Source organism: Rhopalosiphum padi, chromosome 4 (genome assembly GCF_020882245.1).
Source record: "Rhopalosiphum padi isolate XX-2018 chromosome 4, ASM2088224v1, whole genome shotgun sequence".
NCBI lineage: Eukaryota > Metazoa > Arthropoda > Insecta > Hemiptera > Aphididae > Rhopalosiphum > Rhopalosiphum padi.
This window is the reverse complement of record NC_083600.1, coordinates 10253816-10273210: the sequence shown is the minus strand read 5'-3', so window position 1 is coordinate 10273210 and position 19395 is coordinate 10253816. Positions and strand designations below refer to the sequence as shown.

At 24.6% G+C, this 19395-nt stretch overlaps 2 protein-coding genes across 4 annotated transcripts; one reads left to right on the top strand and one right to left on the bottom strand.

The window, feature by feature from the left end:
* Positions 1–1211: 1211 nt before the first annotated feature.
* LOC132929201 (syntaxin-8) lies at positions 1212–4223 on the bottom strand. 2 transcript variants are annotated; one of them, XM_060994381.1, is made up of 8 exons: positions 4085–4223; positions 3780–3911; positions 2889–3083; positions 2726–2812; positions 1843–2021; positions 1659–1751; positions 1498–1599; positions 1212–1437 (listed from the first exon to the last, which is right to left on the bottom strand). In XM_060994381.1, the coding sequence occupies exons 2-8, from the start codon at positions 3809–3811 to the stop codon at positions 1379–1381; spliced, it is 747 nt and encodes a 248-aa protein (XP_060850364.1). In that variant the 5' UTR covers positions 3812–3911; positions 4085–4223; the 3' UTR covers positions 1212–1378. The 2 variants fall into 2 exon arrangements, with proteins under 2 accessions (XP_060850364.1, XP_060850365.1); XM_060994382.1 differs by having other exon boundaries at positions 4025–4108.
* Positions 4224–4361: 138 nt separating this feature from the next.
* LOC132929200 (transmembrane protein 184B) lies at positions 4362–17957 on the top strand. Of its 2 annotated transcripts, none has more exons than XM_060994379.1 (9): positions 4362–4846; positions 9115–9271; positions 13913–14078; positions 14179–14269; positions 14874–15041; positions 15108–15277; positions 15357–15610; positions 15718–15802; positions 17488–17957. In XM_060994379.1, exons 2-9 carry the CDS (start codon positions 9116–9118, stop codon positions 17616–17618), a joined length of 1221 nt encoding a protein of 406 aa, XP_060850362.1. In that variant the 5' UTR covers positions 4362–4846; position 9115; the 3' UTR covers positions 17619–17957. The 2 variants fall into 2 exon arrangements, with proteins under 2 accessions (XP_060850362.1, XP_060850363.1); XM_060994380.1 differs by lacking the exon at positions 17488–17957 and adding an exon at positions 16376–17237 and having other exon boundaries at positions 4363–4846.
* Positions 17958–19395: the final 1438 nt, after the last annotated feature.

Sequence of the window (19395 nt, the reverse complement as noted above, 5' to 3'; positions counted from 1 at the left end):
AAATGTTGTTGAAAGAAACAAAAATATTTTTTATATACCAAAAAAAAAAAAAGTGGGTGATAATTTATTTCAGTTAACTGTATGAGCTCTCAAATTTCTCTGAGTGCCATTGGTAATGGATACTTTCTTAATTAAATTTAGTCAGTAGTTTAATTTTTTTTAACTTTTATACATTTTGGTAGGTATTTGATATTTTAACATTTAAATTATACAAAAAAAATATTTATATTTAATAAATTTAATAAATCAAGACAACCATAATTGCACAATTCTTAAAAAGTAGGCACTCAACTAAGAATGATATGTCAATGGATAATAAAAATTACTTTCATTTAATGAATCTATAGGATATTCTTCTATTTTTTATATCAAAATTCAAAAATGTATATTACCTTCTTAACTATATTTTAATAATTAAAACATCATTATCAAGTTGTTTTTTTACATAATTATTAAGAATTATAAAAATTTGACAATTCCTTAATAAGTTATTTTTTTAAATAGAATAATATTGTTTTATAGTTTATATATGTATTAAATTTCTTGCATAGTACAGACAGTGAAACTTCTCCAAACAGATACCTCTTAATATCGTAGTTTTTAGGAACAGTGGCATTTTCACTACATTTCAATGAGAAAACCTCTGAATAGCAGACACTTATTTTAATTTTAATTTAAAAATAATAACTAAACAATGACAGTAAAACACACTACACTAGTATAATGATTATACTCATTCAAAACCAGACTTTTTCACACTAAATGTATTGTATTTATGTATGTTTGCATTCCTTTATTTTAATATTTATTTATTAATTTATTGTATTATTAAAATATTTGAATTATTATATTATTAAACAATTATAATTATTATATTATTAAACGATTATAATTAAATTTAACCTAATGCATATTTTTTCTCTTTAAACATTTACAGATACGACTAATATTAGTGTATAACTGAAAATCTATTGATATTATATTTTAATAATTAAACATAACTGGTGGAAGAGAACCAAATTATTTAATTAGTAAAATGTAAACACTTTAAATTGAGTTCAATATGACTTGTCATTTTAATTAACTATTGAACTTAAAACTATATACCCAAATAAAAACTACATTTTCTGTCATTTTATTGAATTTAAAATGCTGAAAAAAGTGATGAAAGATATTATGTTAGATAATGTAGATATAATAAAAATATTGACTTTTTAAGTATAAAAAAATTTGGAATTACTTTATTTATTTTTACAAAATATCCAATTATTAACAATTATAATAAAATAACATTTGAATATCAATAAATATTAAAAGGTATAGAAAAATAATTTTAACATAATTATTGCAAGTTAAATTTGAATATTTTAACCAGATATCACGACAGAGCAACCACCACATTTGCAATCAATAGAAGAATAATTATCACCCAAAGTCCTGTAAATAATACAAAATAGTTATTTAATATTTTACATTGTATAAATATCAATTATATACCTCGAGTTGAATCTTTTTTTAATATCTGGACTACTTCCTTGGTCTCATTTTCAATTCCAGCTGTTGTTTTGTCTATTTTTACCAATAGGTCATCAACTAGTTCTATAATATAATTTTATAAAATTAATAGCCAATCGCAATGAATTACTTTTTATACTGACCATTTTGTAGATCGACTTCACTGCTTATGGTGATAGCAATATTTTTTTGTCTAGAAACAATTGATGCCAATTCATTTAATCCATCGTCTTGTTCTATATAATTTTAAGTATTACAATGTATATCATAATTCATAATCTTATGTATAAGTCTACCATTAAAATATTAATACTTTGTACTTTTTACCTTTGAGCAAGTACTGTTGCTGCTGTTTAAGTGCTTTCTCATTAAGTAATGGTTGTTTATCGTCATTATAGTCATCATCATCACTGTCCAGCCAACCAGTAGTTGGCATTTCAGTTTTTTTGGCCTTACTAGTACTTGGTCTCATCAACTCCTGACGTTCTAGTGTATGACTATTATTTCTAAAAAGAATAAAAGAATACCACCATTAAATGTTAAATGATTTATAATTTATATATAGTTAGATGCGACAACTATTCTCACCTCAATTTATTCCATTAATAATAAACCTATTTAAAATCTAATTTTTGGAAATTTTAAGTAGGTATTCTTAAAGATCATAATTTCAAATAATTAAAAACTTTTGTACTACTTAAATAATGTCCTATGATAATACAAACTTCTATTTTTCAAATAAGAACACCCTTTATCTACTGTTAAATATTTAGTAGATAATTAAAAAAATAAAATTGATGTACCATACACGATTTGAATAAGTAGTTTCTCAATTATTAAAATATTTATACTAAATATTATAGTCCTTAAAAATGGTTTTACAACAAATATAAGTTAGATGCATTGTAATATAGGATTTAATATTTATTATACTGTTTTTATAAATTAGTTACAAATGTTGATAATTTATAAATTAATATTACTTAAACTTTACCATATCTTCCAAACCCATAACCACAGAACCCCACATCCTCAGTAGAAAACATTAAATAATTAAAAACTATTTATTCGAATCCTGTTTTTGATATGTCAATATTTTCAGAAAAATATCTTATTCAACAATATAAAAAGGGGGTACTTGGATTATAAATCATTAATTATTGTAAAAACCATAATACACCATGGCAAACAGTTTAAAAAAATATATTACCGATTTTGAAAACGTTGATTTAATATAATATTTCTACTTTGGAGTAGTTCAATCATACGTTGACGTCGTTCTTCTTCGTCCAGTGTACTATGTTAATTAACTCAGGAAAATGTATTGAAAATTATAATATCACATAAAATTGTATTATCATAGCAAAGGATACACAGCTTTAGATGTTGCAAGTCCTCTAAGTTTATGAGACAACTGTTGGACTTCATCAGTAAACTGTTTCAGCCTAAGCCGCACTTGTGATGAATACAAAACATATTTTTCGGAAGACTTGTGCTCTAATTCTCTCACATTTAATAATCCTTCAATTTCTCTATATAGTTTTTCACATGATTCGTGTTCGATCAACCTGAAAAAATATAATTTTTTTTCTATGTAACAATAACTATACTCTGTCCAGTGAGAGAATGTGCCGCAAACCGACCAAAATCAGATTTTATACGCATTTCCCAATGATACCCAGCCATAAGCAAATCAGTTTTGATAGCATGATGACGTGGGGGGTTGCGCAGAATCGACGCATTCTCTCGCTGGACAGACTATATATACATTATTTTGATATGATCACATTAATTATTTGCAAGTATCTACAATAAATATAAACTCTTTAACTGTTATTTAAGGAGGAACACGATAAACTAATTTGTCTATTAGTTTTATTAATTTATCAATAAAAACCCTACCATAAAAACTTCAAAATTTGACAATTGTAATTTGGTTTATGGCATTAGTTATATATTGTTTTATTTTGTACAAAGTTAGAATTATGTCACTACAACAAGTATAATGGTTTTGTGTAACAAGTTTATACACATATCATTGATATAATATATTTAACACTTATTTAATAAATTAAAAAACATTTTTTCATAACATGCTCTGCACATTATAAATATTGAAGTGAGCTTTCATGAGAAAATTGTCGTTATTATAGCATATAAGCGTATATAACATAGGCCATTCGATTTTAACCTAATATTGAACTTTTAACAAAGGCAGCAACATACAGTTCAAAAAATGAAATAGCACATTTTAATCGACTTACCATGGATCGTTGTCGTTGAACACGAGAGCCATGACTAACTGTTAGATGTCTCAGACGGTCATCGCGCGACGTACTGAAGACGGTAGCCTTCGGTGGTTTCCCCTGGGAACTTTCGCTTGCGTACACCGATATCTGTTTGGGCAGTTTAAAATATGTTAAAATGTTAAATTCTTAAATCGTAGTTCGTTTAGTAATTCGGAACAGTTGTACTATATACAAGTATGGCCAGTATGGGCAATACTAACAAGAACTTAACATAAATTATGGTTAATACTCAACGTCTCGGTTACTTTTAAGTCACTTACTCAAATCGTATACTGGAAGCACTACGCACGCAACAATACACAAGATTCGTGATAATAAAAACCGATAAGACGTGTTTTTCGACGTTATCTCGGCTAGCGAGTGGCCCTGATAAAGCACGGCTGTTTTTGTCCCGCGGCCGGCCGTCGTCGTCATCTGTTGCCACCAACACCACCACCAACGCCGCCGCCGACGACGACGTCACGACGATCTATTTCTCCTCCCACTGCTCCGACAGACCGCAGACTACAGTGTTCTACTCCTCCACGATCCTCGTGAGTCGTGATCGGCGCGCGCGCTGGTCGGATCAATTATCGTTTTCGCGTATTTAACTTTTTTTCCCTACCAACCCACCGCCGCAGTCATCGTCAGTTCTCAGTTCAGCTCTTCGCACCGAACGTCCGTCTTCGTCAGCGTGCACCGTCCGCGGTGATTTTTTAGGTACATTCACTTTTCGCGCCGCCGACGCATACCCCCATACAAACCGACACGTCGTTCAACTTTCGACGCGTTCCCCTCCGGGTCATGCGAACAGCGTTCAAAGAAACTAGGAAAAAAAATGTCCGATTCTAGCCAACAATATGTCAGTGAACACTTCGGTCCATTAAAGTTCCGCAGCTTCCGCCATGCTTCTGCTTGGTAGACGCGAAATGGAGCAATAGTCGTGCTACCACAAATCGCTTACTGATACCAACAGACAGTGGACACCAACCATCAGCTAACCCCTCGCCACCACACTGCAGCTAAAACTACACGTGCATTAAGTAAGTGAGAACCAAAATGTCTTTGCAGTTCGTCTAGATAGCAATGTATTTCAGTTGTTTTAATGACCATCTCGTTCGAATGACCACGATTTGATCAGTCTTTGACTTCCATCAGTAGGTACTATTGATTCATTGTAGTACATTTTTTAAACTAGTAAATTAGGCGACACGAATGTCTCCGGTGAAAATATTTTAAAGCCTGGGATAGCATGAAATAATTCTATAATACTATAAATGACTATTTTGAGAATTATTTTTAATCACCCAGAAAAAATTTCTTAAAAAATTCACTGATTCATTGACCACCATAACAAAAATACTAATTTGTATTTGACTTACTGTTTATAAGTTTTAGTAGTTGCACCAAATATATCAATATTGCATTCACTATTCACGAATCAGGACAATCCATGAGTTCTGTTAAGGCTTATATGATAACAATTTCATACATAATTTAATTTTCTAAGCTATATAATAAGTATTAAATCTATATTTACTGACTATTATTATTTTTTTCTTTTAATTAACACTAACAATAGGTATTTATCTGTTACCTATCTAACATTTTCAGAAGACATCTTCATTTGTTTTACATACGTCCATGTAAGTTTTCGAGTTAACATACATTCCATCATTTTATTGTGATGTTAATACCAAAAGCTAAATTTATGGATAAAAACATTATCTGTTGTCAAAAGTGGAGTATCAAGCTTAAATATTTTAATCAAACTTTACACAAGATTGTACTAGGTAAACTATTAAAAGAAATACAAAAAAGGAATATTAAATTCGACACATTTTTTACAAAACATTATTAACATTTTATTACCTATAATATTTCAAATTTATTTAATGATATTGTTAAAATGAGGTATGCGACAGTTTAAATTCTTGCCTCTATCTTGTAGGTAAGTGACTTGATGAGATAAATAAAAAAAAATTTTACTTTGATAATAAATTAATACTTGGTTTAAGAGTTATGTGCTAACTATTGTATAACTGTATTTTTAATTATTCATTTATTTATTATTTTATTTTACTATAGGTGGTTATGAAATCAAAAATGTTTTTCAAATCAATGCAAAAAGATTTACTATCAGTAATGAATCCAACCTAATTTGATACCTATTCATAAAACAAATCTTATATTATTATTTTAATAATAGTCATGTTTTCAAATGTTATGTAATAGTAACAGATAGTGTCTTTAATTTATAATCACATAACATTCAAAACCAAACTTAATTTCTTCTAGTTTCTTCCAAGTATTAACTATTATTGAATAGCAATTTCAAATACCTAGAAATGTGAATTTTTGGTATCCTACTGGATAGATATTGTGTAATAAATACTTACTACTGATCTGTTTTTTTTAAATGCTATAAAATATAAAGGTATTGGATACTCAGGAATTCTTGAGGGTATTTTAAGTTAATTGTTATTGCTCTAACAATAAAAATACTAAATAGGTACCTATATTTATTTATTAATAATTATTATTAACATATTATTAAACAAACATTAAGTAATTAACTTATTTATTTTATCTAGACCAATTTTATAAATTAACATCTGTCTTTATTTAACTGGTGTTTTAATAAATAATAATAGGTACTTAAATCAGTTTATTTGATGCATTTTAAATTGATCATTACAAAATTATATTGCCTGATTATAAAAAAATATAGGGTCTCTAGATGTATATGTAAAATTAAACAAAACATTACATTATAAATATACTATAGTTTAATAGTTAATAGTCACATTATATCTACGTGACTATAATAATATATATGTAGATTAGATTGTATGTTAGTAAATTATGCGTGCTAGTTAATTTTAATATTTAAGTTAAATCTTTTAAAATATAAATGTAAATCTGACTATAAATAAAAATAAAAGGTTACAATTTAGTTTATTTTAATAATTTAATTAAAACAGTAAATAAAATTATGATATTACAACATTTTTCTAATTTAAAAATGTTTTATATTATATCTGAGATTAAACATTTAAATACAAATTATTATTGAAAAAAATATATTGGCTTACATTCTTTATTATTTCATCTAATGACATGGATATAAAGCTAAATATTTTTAGCACAAAAAAATTTAAAAAAATATTATCCGTCTATTATTTAACTACATAATTTTTTCATTGATAATTAAAAAATACTCAAATATATATATATATATATTGTACTTAAGTACTTAGTAGGTTTTAACTTGATTTCTAAAAAAATATCTACCTAACGCTACGTAATGTATTTCGATTAGTTTGTGTATCAGAGTCCTTAGAGTCATCTATGTAAATTTGATCATGTTTGATATAGAATTTCAATTGAATATTTTTGCCCAAGAACATTATAAAAAATAACTATTGACCTACCAAACCAACCAAGATTAACAATTCGGGAAAAATAGTAGTTGTTAAATAAATTACTCTATTAGTATGTTAAGTATATTACATAATAATTTGTTCATTAAAATTATTTCAATAGGTTATTATTAATTATTATGATTTATTTTTTAAAAATCTAATAAGTACATTTATCTATGTGTAGTGTTTACCTATATCAACTATATTATGTTTCAAATAGGTTATCAATATAGGTTTTTGTACCTATTCTTGCTACATTTAAATTAAATCTAAAAATCTATTGCCAAAAACATGAAAATAATATTAGGTATTTAACTATGATACTTATCATCTTTTTTTAAGGAGTAAACTGTTTTTAAAGTTATGCATATCCTATAATATAAAAAAGTATATTACCTATAATAATATTATCATGTACACATTTTGTGTAATTCCAAATTGGTCAATTTAGTATTTACTCTAATAATTTTAAATTGATATGTAGAACATAAGCAATGTTGATATATAGTTAGATATATTGCATCCGGTTATTACTTGATATACATAGTATTATCTATAATCTATGTCATAATTTAAGTTGGTGATCAAGCTATGAATTGTAGTAATAAATTTATTTTTAATATATATATACGTATATATAGTAGACACTGTTTATAACGATCAAGATAAGTATTTAAATCAACATTTTAAATTATTTATGGTAGCTTTTAATTATTTTATTGAACTTATATAAATGTTTTAAAATATGTAGTTTTACTAGTGTCCAACAAAAAATCAAGCTGTTAGATTTTTACAAAAATATATTAATGTTAGTAGTGTATTCGCAAATAAATTTGGAATAGGGAAAACTTAATTTACCAATATGATGAAATAAAAACTATAAAAAGTTATGGACTTTTACTTATTTAATATATGAATCGTTATCAATTAGGCATCTAAAATTAATTTGGTGCACATTTAATGTTGAACATATGTTAGTTTAAATTGTATGTGCTGCAATCAAAATACTCCATTAAAAAAAAAATTTAATTAATAACTACTACCTATTTATTATAATAGTATTATTTTACAAGTATTTAAAACCTTTTAAAAATATCATTCTAAAGAATTTAAAGGTTACTAAATATTCTTTTGTGTTATCTGCATACTATTATACTTATCTATAAATATTAAATATAATGTTTGAAATTCATTGTGTTATTAGTATTTACAAACTAAAATTATTTTTCTTTGAAATCCAACAATAATAAATGATGTATCTATTTCAAATTATGAATAGAAATTTGATACCACACATGTTTATTATACATATCTGTTTGATATTAATGTCTATTATATGCAGAAATTTAATAGCTTGAAAATAATTTTATTATAATATATTATTTTATCAACGAATAATTTAAATTATTTTAATTCCTTGTTTCTTTTGGTTTCATAAAAGGCCTGTCTAAAATATTTTAAATTTTAATATACATGTACCATATTTATTGATTACCTACCTATAGGTATGAGTGTTATCTGAAGTTATAAGAGCAATTCAAAATTATGTTATTAACATAAAAACTATTTTAAAAAAAAACCATCAAATGTCAGCTTTTTCCACACACTAGGTACAAAATGAAAGTACAAGTAGTTATTTCTTAAGTTTTTTGATCTCTATAGGGACACTCAGGATGACAATATAAATTTTAAAAGCTGAAATAATCTCATTTTTAATGAGACTAAGAATAATTTATCAATATCCATGACGTATATTCTATTTTATAATTTATAAACTGTTTTAATACCAAAATCATATATTTTATAAAATTTTAAATATATTAATAATAAAAAAAAATATATTCATAATTTATACTAACCAGTAACTAATGTTTATTTTTGTTTAGAATGGCTACTAATAATACAGATACAACAACTGAAACTATAGAAGTTATCACGCAACGGGCTATAACACAATCAAATCCGATATTTTTACAAACGACTGCTTGCCAAGTGATCGCTGGGTTATTTGTTTGGACAGCAGTATTTGTTACATGCCAACAGGTAAAATATACTCCATATTATATGTTTTTTTAAATAAAAAAATAATTTATTTTATGTCAATTGGAATATTTTAATTTTTTTTGTAAATGGATTATCATATTTTAATGATTTCATTTTATTTTCTTCTTATTGTTGACACCAATTTAATCTTTAACATTTTATCAATATATTTTTTTCCAATTGTATTAATATTGACTGAAATTTTTTAGAATATTGCATAATTATTTCTTAGATTTCTATTTGTTAACTATTTGTCAATTTAATTTATATTTATATATTTCAAAATGTTTTAATATCACTATTTCCTGTTTATAAAATGAGATTATTAGGAATTCTTATTTCTTTACATTTCATAGGAAAATCTTTAAAGACAACTCCATATTAGTATAATTATGATGAAGGAAAAACATAAGCTTAGCTAATTTATCACAATTATATTGGATGTTATATTATACAATTTTTAATTATTGTAGCAAACTTATTTCATGAAAATACAAATACATTTTTTGTTGGATTTATTTATTAATCTGTATGTTTATAAATTATTTTTATTTGTCACAATATTATTGTTAGTAATTTTTTTTAAATAGTAGTAGGTGCCTAACTTATAATTTTAACTTCATCTAAAATATCTTGATTTTGATGTCTAGCATTGATAAAATTATTATTGTTCCCAACTTAATGGGAACACTCAATTAGAAGGGAGCGAGTATGAGAAAGTAATTAAAAAAGTATTGCATGCTCTGTCTAATCCAAAAATGTATTAATTTTTTTTAAATTGATGAAGAAGCATTATATATTTTTGAAAATCTGTAATCAGGACATTGTATAAAAAAGATTGGGAAACACTGCTATAGACTATATTTTAATATTGTCAAAGTACGTACATAATAATAATAATAATAATAGCGTATCTAATGTAGTAATGATCCAAGGTTTTGGTACCAACTGTCAAGGTGAATTGTGGCTTCGGATGTATTTTCTATTTGTTTCCTTTGTGGTGTTTTTCATAAAATATGATTTGATTTTGTTTTTAGTGATCTAAAACCACATCATATTACATTATTACATATGTTTCCCTCATTTAAATAGTGTTATTTTTATATACTTTTACTCACCTTATAATATGATATTGTCTGTAGTTTGTTACAATTGATTGTGTTAAGAAAATTCAAAACACGATTTATATACAACTATATTGTACAGTTACTTTATCTACATAGTACTAGCATCCAATGATTAGTTCTGGGAAAGAAAACCAAAAGTACAGTTATTATAACAATATTGGTGACAGTAAAAAAAAAAAAATGAACAACGTTTAAACAAGTAACTTAATAATAATTACTAATAATTTTATCATAATTATTATATGTCTTGAGAATAACATTATTGTCAACAACATTTATAATTGTTGAAACAACTAATAACTACACAAACTATGATTAATATTATAAAACCACGCATTTTTACTATTACACATATTATTGCATTGTATATACACTTGTGTTGTTATTTTAAAATTAAATGATTTTTAAGTTAATCTCTATAAAAATGTATGTTATAGAGTTCAACTGGTTAATATAATTGTCATTTTAACTTTTTGAGGGGCTTACTTATTCCTTTTTATAATGTTAGTATTACAAATAAATTATATATGTTCCTATATACATTTTTTAATAATTGTTTCCTTCATGAATATATTCATTAATTTAATATTATAATTTATAATCTATTCATTGGATAAAGTTCCCTTCAGTTTTAGTATTCTTATTTCTTAGGATTTCTTAAATATTGGTGTAAAATAATTCAAAGACATCTATTTTTGTTTAAATTAAGATTAAATTTTAAAAGTATGTATCATTTTACAAATAAATCATAGGTACCTACTACAATATTAGTTTTAATTAGACATTAATATAAATCATTTTTATACTTTTAACAAATTATATTTGACATCTAATCATTAATTGATTCAATTCCTAAGATTATTTAAAAATATATTTATTGTTTATAGTTAATAATTATATTAACTTTTTGTTAAATTAATAACTCGTGCGGATATTTTGGAACAGTTAATATATATTTACAATAATATTTATTCATCATTATTAATTTTAATTAACATAAGTACTTCTATAACTCTATAAATGTTTTTAATTTTACTACTTTTTATAATTGGTACGGACTTCGGGGTTATGCTAAACAATAAGCATCATGAATACAACTAAACCACAATTGATGGAAAATAAGCGTCTCGCTGCGTCTGCGTCGTGTTCATCAAACTAATTATTTCGTTGTAAAATCGTGATCAGGAATATGTTCATATAATTCTATTTCTATGGTCAATACTTGTATAACAACTGTTTCGCTTTAATTTTTTTTTTCGTTTTGACATTTGTTATAAAAATTTCGAAAAAGCGTCAATTTGCAAGTATATTAATTAAATATTTTTTTTATTACCAATTGGCCGTGAAAATGTGAAACGTTTAATTGTATAAATATAAAAAAAAATTGTAATTTCAATTTATTTATCTTTTATAGCAATATTGCAATATTTTTTAAATAATATTAATAAAAGAATTTCTTAGTTTTTTTTCTTATAATGTTATTGTATTATTGTAAAAAAGTTATCATGGTTTAAAGCTACCATAAAATAATGCATTTATAATGTATACATCTCATTTTTTTATGTTATGTAAAAATACCCTTGTATAATTATATAATAATATATTATAATTAAATTATAATCTATTTAAGATTTAACGAATAAATCCTACGAGATGCACTCATTAAATATTACTTTTTTTCATTTCTATAATTTCCTACAATATATGATAAATTTTAGTTCTCTAATATTTGCTATATATGTATTCCACGCATAGGCACAATTTGGGGAGTGCTTCGGGGTGTTTATAGTACCCTCAAATTTCACATTAGCATCACCGATTTTTAATGGTTATAACTTATGAATTATGATATATAAAACTATGAATTTAAATCTAGCAACCCCATAAATTTAATCCAAAATGCATCTATGATTCCACGCGTGAGATATACTGAGATAATAAAACTTAGTGTGTTGTCCTCTTCACAAATTGCCTGCGTGTATGATTCGTTCCGGGAAATGCACACTAAAATCCTCAAATGAAAACGACATTACTATTGGTGTTTTAAAGACATTTCTATATTGTCATAGATGTCATAGATAGTAGTTATTATATTTAACATAATAAATTTAATAGAGTACACAAAGACCAATGAACTTCGTAATTCCCTGTTATAAAATACGTTATACATTGATGCAGTATTATAGTAGTTTAATAACTACTTAAATTTGTAAATGACCCACATAATATGTTGAAAATTATATCCTATACATTGCTATGTTAGCAAAACAAAAAAAAAACAATTATAACAGTTGCTTGAATAGCAAATTTTCATTAACTTCAATAGTGGTCACTAAGCAAAATGTATTAGCATAAGATAATAGGGGTCACCGCCTAACTGAGTTTTAAGTAACCGTTAACCTTTTAAATTTGTATTCGTATTTTTTTAAGCTTTTTAATTAATATTTTTGAATTAATAAACAAAAAATTCAGAACGATTGGTGATTGTTTTTACGAAATAAGATACAGACCAATACTTATATTATATTCGATATTTATAGTCAATGACATTTTAGTGATAAAATTGTGTAGATTATTGGCTATAGCCATAGTATATATGAGGTACTTATTAGTTTTTCATTATTTGTCAATACATTTCTATCGTACTGCTTATGGACATCCCACTTGACAATGTCCGATAAGATATTAATTTATAATAAATAAATATAAAAATATTATACAGTTTATATTATAATAAATTTGTTGTTATTATATGCATCTGACGCATATAATGTACCCAGTAATACAACGTTTCGACATACTTATTAATTTATTATGCTTGTTAGACGTATATCCAAGGTACATTTCATGAGAGTCTTTTTAAACTTCAACGTTTTATACTAGCAGACCATTACCAAATATTGTGTTGTGTGTGAAATAATTAAAATGATAATTATCTACAAACTTAATATAAACTATTTATATTATATCTGTATTTATATGATTCGTGACGATGTCCATTGTCCATACTCCATAGTAATTTATTGTAGTGATTTAGAAATGGATATCCTCTAGAAAGAAGAAATTTTCTCATAGCCAAAACTCTTATCAAACAAAAAGGGTTAATGTTCTGAAAACAACGAAAGATATTCGATTTCTCTCTCGAAAACCACATTTTAAATAGTCGCCACCAGAAAATGATTTCGAATTTATTATGCGAATATCGATTTAACACAATTTTGTTTATGTGTATTTGTTGTTTTCGAAATAATACAAAATTATATAACTTAGAAAGTTTAATAAAAGTGATCCGTAATAATTTATTTACTAATGACAATTTATTGTCTAACAAATATTCGTCTTGTTTTTGAAATCGATGATCCGTAACATTTAAAATCTATATACTTTGCATTTTATTTTTTCGAAATACGTATGTTCACGAAATGCTGATGGGTTTTGATAATTGAGTTATGCATTAATACCTATGGGCTATGAGTTATAATACATAATGGCATAATTAATTTTTCTTTTTCAGATATATTATCATCTTCGGTGGAACACGAATCCAGCCGAACAACGATGGATCATCCGAATATTGTTTATTGTACCTATTTACGCATTACACTCATGGGTCAGTTTGTTGTTTTTCAACAACGAACACTACTACGTGTACTTCTTTACAATTAGGGATTGTTACGAAGGTACTTAAACACACGTTTAGCAAAACAAATAATTATTAATGTGACTACCTTTTTTGTTTGTATCATATATATTTTCATTGTATTTATTTTTTTTAAACAGCTTTCGTGATATACAATTTTATGAGTTTATGTTATGAATATTTGGGCGGTGAAGGGAACATAATGAGCGAAATTCGTGGGAAACCCATTCAGTAAGTTAAACAGACATATGCAAAATTAGTTTCCATAACTTAATATATACAGAATGATGCATTAATAAGGCTACACTAATTGTATTAATACATTATTGTTTTTGGAAAAGAGGTTAATGTATAAAAATTGATTACTGAATATATTTATATTTATATTACTGATATTATCTATTAATTACCATTAAAAGTTCAAATGAACTGAATTTAAAAATAGCATCTTGTAAAAGTGTAGTCCATTACTTCAATCGTCTAAACTTTAAATGTTTAAAATAAAAAATTAACATTTTTAAAATTTTAGAACATTCTCTGCTTCTGGCGAAAAATTTAAATCTATAAAGCTGTCAACAGAAAACTTTTTGTAAATATGTTCTTATGTATACTCTAAAAACTCTAAGCTGTATAGATTTTTTGTTTCAAAAATGTACTTGGAAAAATAGTGTAGTCAGTTAAATTAATTATCTCACATGTATATTTGAACAAAGTACTGTATTATAATTTATAATTTAGTATGTTTATGTCTAAAAAATTGTTAAGCTGCTTTTGTATATTATATTTAACATAAATGATTAATTGCACAATTTTAACACTTTTCTGTTTATATTAGGTCTAGCTGGCAATATGGAACTTGTTGTTTGACAGGACGTACTTATACAATCGGGTTCCTACGATTTTGCAAGCAAGCAACACTACAATTTTGTTTAGTAAAACCAGCAATGGCTTTTGTTATTATATTCCTACAATATGTTGGACATTATCATGATGGTGATTGGAGGTAATACATCATTTATAATGATTATTACGTGTTAAAAATATTTTAATAAAAATTTAATTTATATAGTATGAATGGAGGATACTTGTATGTCACGGCCATTTACAATATGTCCGTCAGCTTAGCACTTTATGGACTGTTCCTGTTTTATTTTGCTACTCGAGATCTCCTAATACCTTTTGAACCGGTCTTGAAATTTTGTACCATCAAGAGTGTGATTTTCCTATCATTCTGGCAAGGTAAAAAAATAACTCAATACTATTATGATATAGTATTTATTATTTATTATTTAATAACCACTTCTTTTTTTTTTTTAAGGTGTTTTACTGGCAGTTTTGGAAAAAGCTAAATTCATTGATCCCGTCATTGATTCTAGTGGTCAACCCACAAGTGCTGGTACAGTATCAGCAGGTTACCAAAACTTTTTAATCTGCATTGAGATGCTGTTTGCTGCTTTAGCATTAAGAGCTGCATTCCCGTATGAGATATACGCTAATAACGCACAAACAGGAACTGGAAATCCGACCAATTCGCGAACTGTTACAATGCAAAGTATTTCTAGTAGTTTAAAGGTACACTTAAAAAATATGATATTATAGCATACATATATCTGTAAATCTGTTTATATTGAATGGTGGTTTATATCCTATCAATTTCTACAAAAATTTGTTTTATTTAGGAAACAATGAATCCAAAAGATATAATGACGGATGCCATACATAATTTCCATCCACAGTATCAACAATATACACAATATAGTTCAGGTATGATGTATTTTTATAAATTGTATATAGCATGTGTGTGTATTTTTATTTTTGTAAAGCTGTTTGGATTATGGCAATATAATTTAAAATTTTGTATGCTAGTATTTTTTTTTAGATCTTAATACAATTTGCTTATATATATATATTATTACTCCTTTGTTTTAATTCTCTAATAGTTATTCAATAATTTTAAAGTTAAAGTTAAATTATAAATTTCTAATATTTACTTTATATATATATTTTTTTATCTTATAATACAAAATGATTTCTTTAATATTTTGACTACCATTAAATGAGACAGTAAAAAGTTTATTTAATTAATCTAATAATTTTAAACATATTTCATAATTTTTAAGGTACTTATATAATAATATAATATAACAAACAATATAAACATAATTAATCAATCGTAATTTTACTAGTTACATATTATGTTGGATAATGAATGAAAACACATTAAATCATTGTTTGGTTTTGTTATTTATTTTATTTTATTTAAAATATTTAAAATAGTTACTATTGTTTTAATGTCTAATATATTACTTACATAGTTAGTTTTTTTTTTATTTACAGACGTTGGTTCCTCTCGGCCTTACGAAAAATTATAAGCATGGACAGGTGTTTTAGTTGTATTTTGCTCTCTTTGCGTTTTATTTTTAACCATTATTTTTTTATATATTTTTTTTTATTTTAGTTATTATTTTTTAAATTTTATGTTCATAATCATGTTTTATTAGATAGATACTCATGTACTCATTATTTTTCTTTTATTTCAAAAGAGGTTTATATAATTTTTATGTTTGTAGTATATAAACTCCAAAACTGCTTGATTTTTCTTTATTGGGTTGATGCAATGTGATTTTGTTAAATGTATTTAAATATTATTATTTTTTTATGTTATGAAGTACTTAACACTATTTACAAATGTCCCTCCTTTTGTGTAATTTTTTTCTAATTTGCTAAGTTGTATATTTTCATTACTTAGATAGCTCATTTCCCTCCATTATTCTTACTAGTCAACATTTTTCTCCAAAATAGTAAGTATATTGTTTTATTATATAATATACTAACAAAAACTTGTTAACAGTTAATTTTTCTATACATTAATTACCTTTAAGACATCCATTTTTAAGTTTGTGATCTGTATTTAAAAACAAACTAAAAGTTTACTTTTAAATTATTACTTAAGTGTACCTATTAAAAGTATTTACTTAATTTAATTTTAATATCTATGTAACTAAATAGATAGGTATTTATATTAAATTATGTATAATTTAAATCAATTTAATCCGATTATTTATAATTTTAGATTAGCACTATATTATCACACTTGTAATAAGTGTTTGGGGAACGATCCTCGCAAACTTGTATTTTATAGTTAATTAAAATTATTTGTACAATTTATAATAAATAAAAAAATTTTCCAAATTAAAAATATTTTAATTCTTCTTCCATCAATTTATTAGAATATATGTGTGTCTTTCAATATAATAATTATATTAAATTCTATTACCATCATAACGAGTAGTATTATATAATCAGTCTTCGTAAAAACTACTGCAACCTGCAGGTAACCTATTAGATACATTTCAATATACTTCTTAAACATGTTTGTTTAGATGAAATGTGAATAATTTATTTTCTCTTAAAATTTAAATTCTTAAACCTGGTTTTGAATATTACAGGTGGACAAAAAAATTATGGATCAAAAAGTGGAAACAACGACACCAGTGGAAAATCAAAAACTGCAAAAAAACAAACACCAGTATATAATGAAAAGGCGATGTTGCTGAGCTCTGACGAAGAATTACCTTAAATTATCTGGTCAAAAAAATATTTTTTCGTATTATACTCTGGGTTTATTTCATTGCTTCAACAACATCTATATATAATACAGCATATTTATTAAGTGTCAAATGGACATATAACGATAACATTGTGCAATATACTAGTCAAATACAACTTTTGTGCAATATTTCTTCAATACTTTCGATACAGCCAATTGGTTTCTTATTGTTATTTCTCTGATTTTAACAAATGTTGAACTCTTACAGTTATTGCTTAAAATCGGGATTTTGAATTTTAATTTGCACAACCCGTCCTTCATATTATTTATTATATAATTGTTACTTAAATATAGTTAATTTGTCAATGATATGATGAATAATGTTAATACGTGTTATACCATTCAGTCGGTTATGTAGAAGGACTATTGATCAATAACTTTATTCTTCCATAATATATAATAAAATTTACACTATATTGCTGACAGTAGTTACATACAATTTTTGTCGTATATTGTTCTAATAATATTATGTTTTCTAGTTTTATATTTTGTTCCAACTTTACAAAAATCACTAATGAATGTAACGTATTATTCTTGTATAGTATTAAAAAAAAAATTAATTCAAATCATTTTTATTAGGTCTTATATAGTTATTAATTTAATTTACAATTATTATATGTATTAATATCTAACTAACTTTGACTAAAACAGAACTATTCACAATATATTAAGGTATATAAAAGTACGTAACTTAAATCGCTCTATTTATATTATTCTATATGTGATTGAAATTAATAATCAATATTAATTATAAAATAATATTGTTTTTACAACTAATTTATTTCATTCTACTTGACTCATTAATGTGTCAAAATTTCATTAAAAAAAAAAACCTTTAAAATTATTTCATACTTTATATTTATACCTAAATATATATATAAATATTGATTATTATATGTATAATAATGACTAAAATATGATAAATGTACAACATATTTTATATTTTATTTTAAAGAAATCAAAAATTATTATTTATAATTATATAACTACTTGTGTATACAAAATATTATTACTTTGTATCTATGATACATTAAAACATCTTTAAAGTTGAAATTTACTTATTGCATTTATTTATAATTTTTATTTTAAATTGGAAAAATTTGGTCTATATATTTTTATTAGCCATTAAATGTTATTATCAGGGTTGGGAACTTAGAGCATTTGCATATCCATCATAGATATAGTAAGACACAGATTGGTATATAAATACGTTTTATAGTACGAAGAATTCAGATATAAAATTTTATTTTGCTTATTTTTGCATATTTCTAATTTTTTTGCTATATTTATGCATATTTGACGATTCTTAACAAATTATGGATAATATAATTATTCAGTGTATTAATTAAAATACTGAATGAATAATTACAAAAATTTGTTTCAAGCATAGTAATACTATTTATGTATCTATCACAAAAATATTGCACATTAACGTGATCTATAAATAATACTGAACAAAATGTAATTTGAAACAATTAAAAACAATATAGTTATCCAAATTGGATAATCCTAATAGGAGAACTTTCCTATTTGAAAACATCTAATAGTTCAATGTGATCACAAAGGTAAAATTGTATTACCTACAACAAATTTTTAGTAAATATTTACTAATTTACCTATATTATATATATTTTTTAAAACATTTAAAAACCAATTTTCAAAAAATTTTATTTATAATTTAATAATGTCTAATAGTAATAACATTTTTTTTTTCATATCTAATAAATCCTTTTTGTTAATTATTTTC

Bases quoted from the DNA above. Each gene is read 5' to 3' on its own strand.
- LOC132929201 (XM_060994381.1), bottom strand. From the start codon at position 3,811: ATGGCTCTCGTGTTCAACGACAACGATCCATG. The intron at 2,813-2,888 runs GTATCCTTTGCT...TAATTAACATAG, and splicing joins CTTGCAACATCTAAAGCTGT to TACACTGGACGAAGAAGAAC. The intron at 1,438-1,497 runs GTATATAATTGA...TATTATTTACAG, and splicing joins AAAAAAAGATTCAACTCGAG to GACTTTGGGTGATAATTATT.
- LOC132929200 (XM_060994379.1), top strand. From the start codon at position 9,116: ATGGCTACTAATAATACAGATACAACAACTGAAACTATAGAAGTTATC. The intron at 14,270-14,873 runs GTAAGTTAAACA...TGTTTATATTAG, and splicing joins ATTCGTGGGAAACCCATTCA to GTCTAGCTGGCAATATGGAA. The intron at 15,042-15,107 runs GTAATACATCAT...TAATTTATATAG, and splicing joins TATCATGATGGTGATTGGAG to TATGAATGGAGGATACTTGT.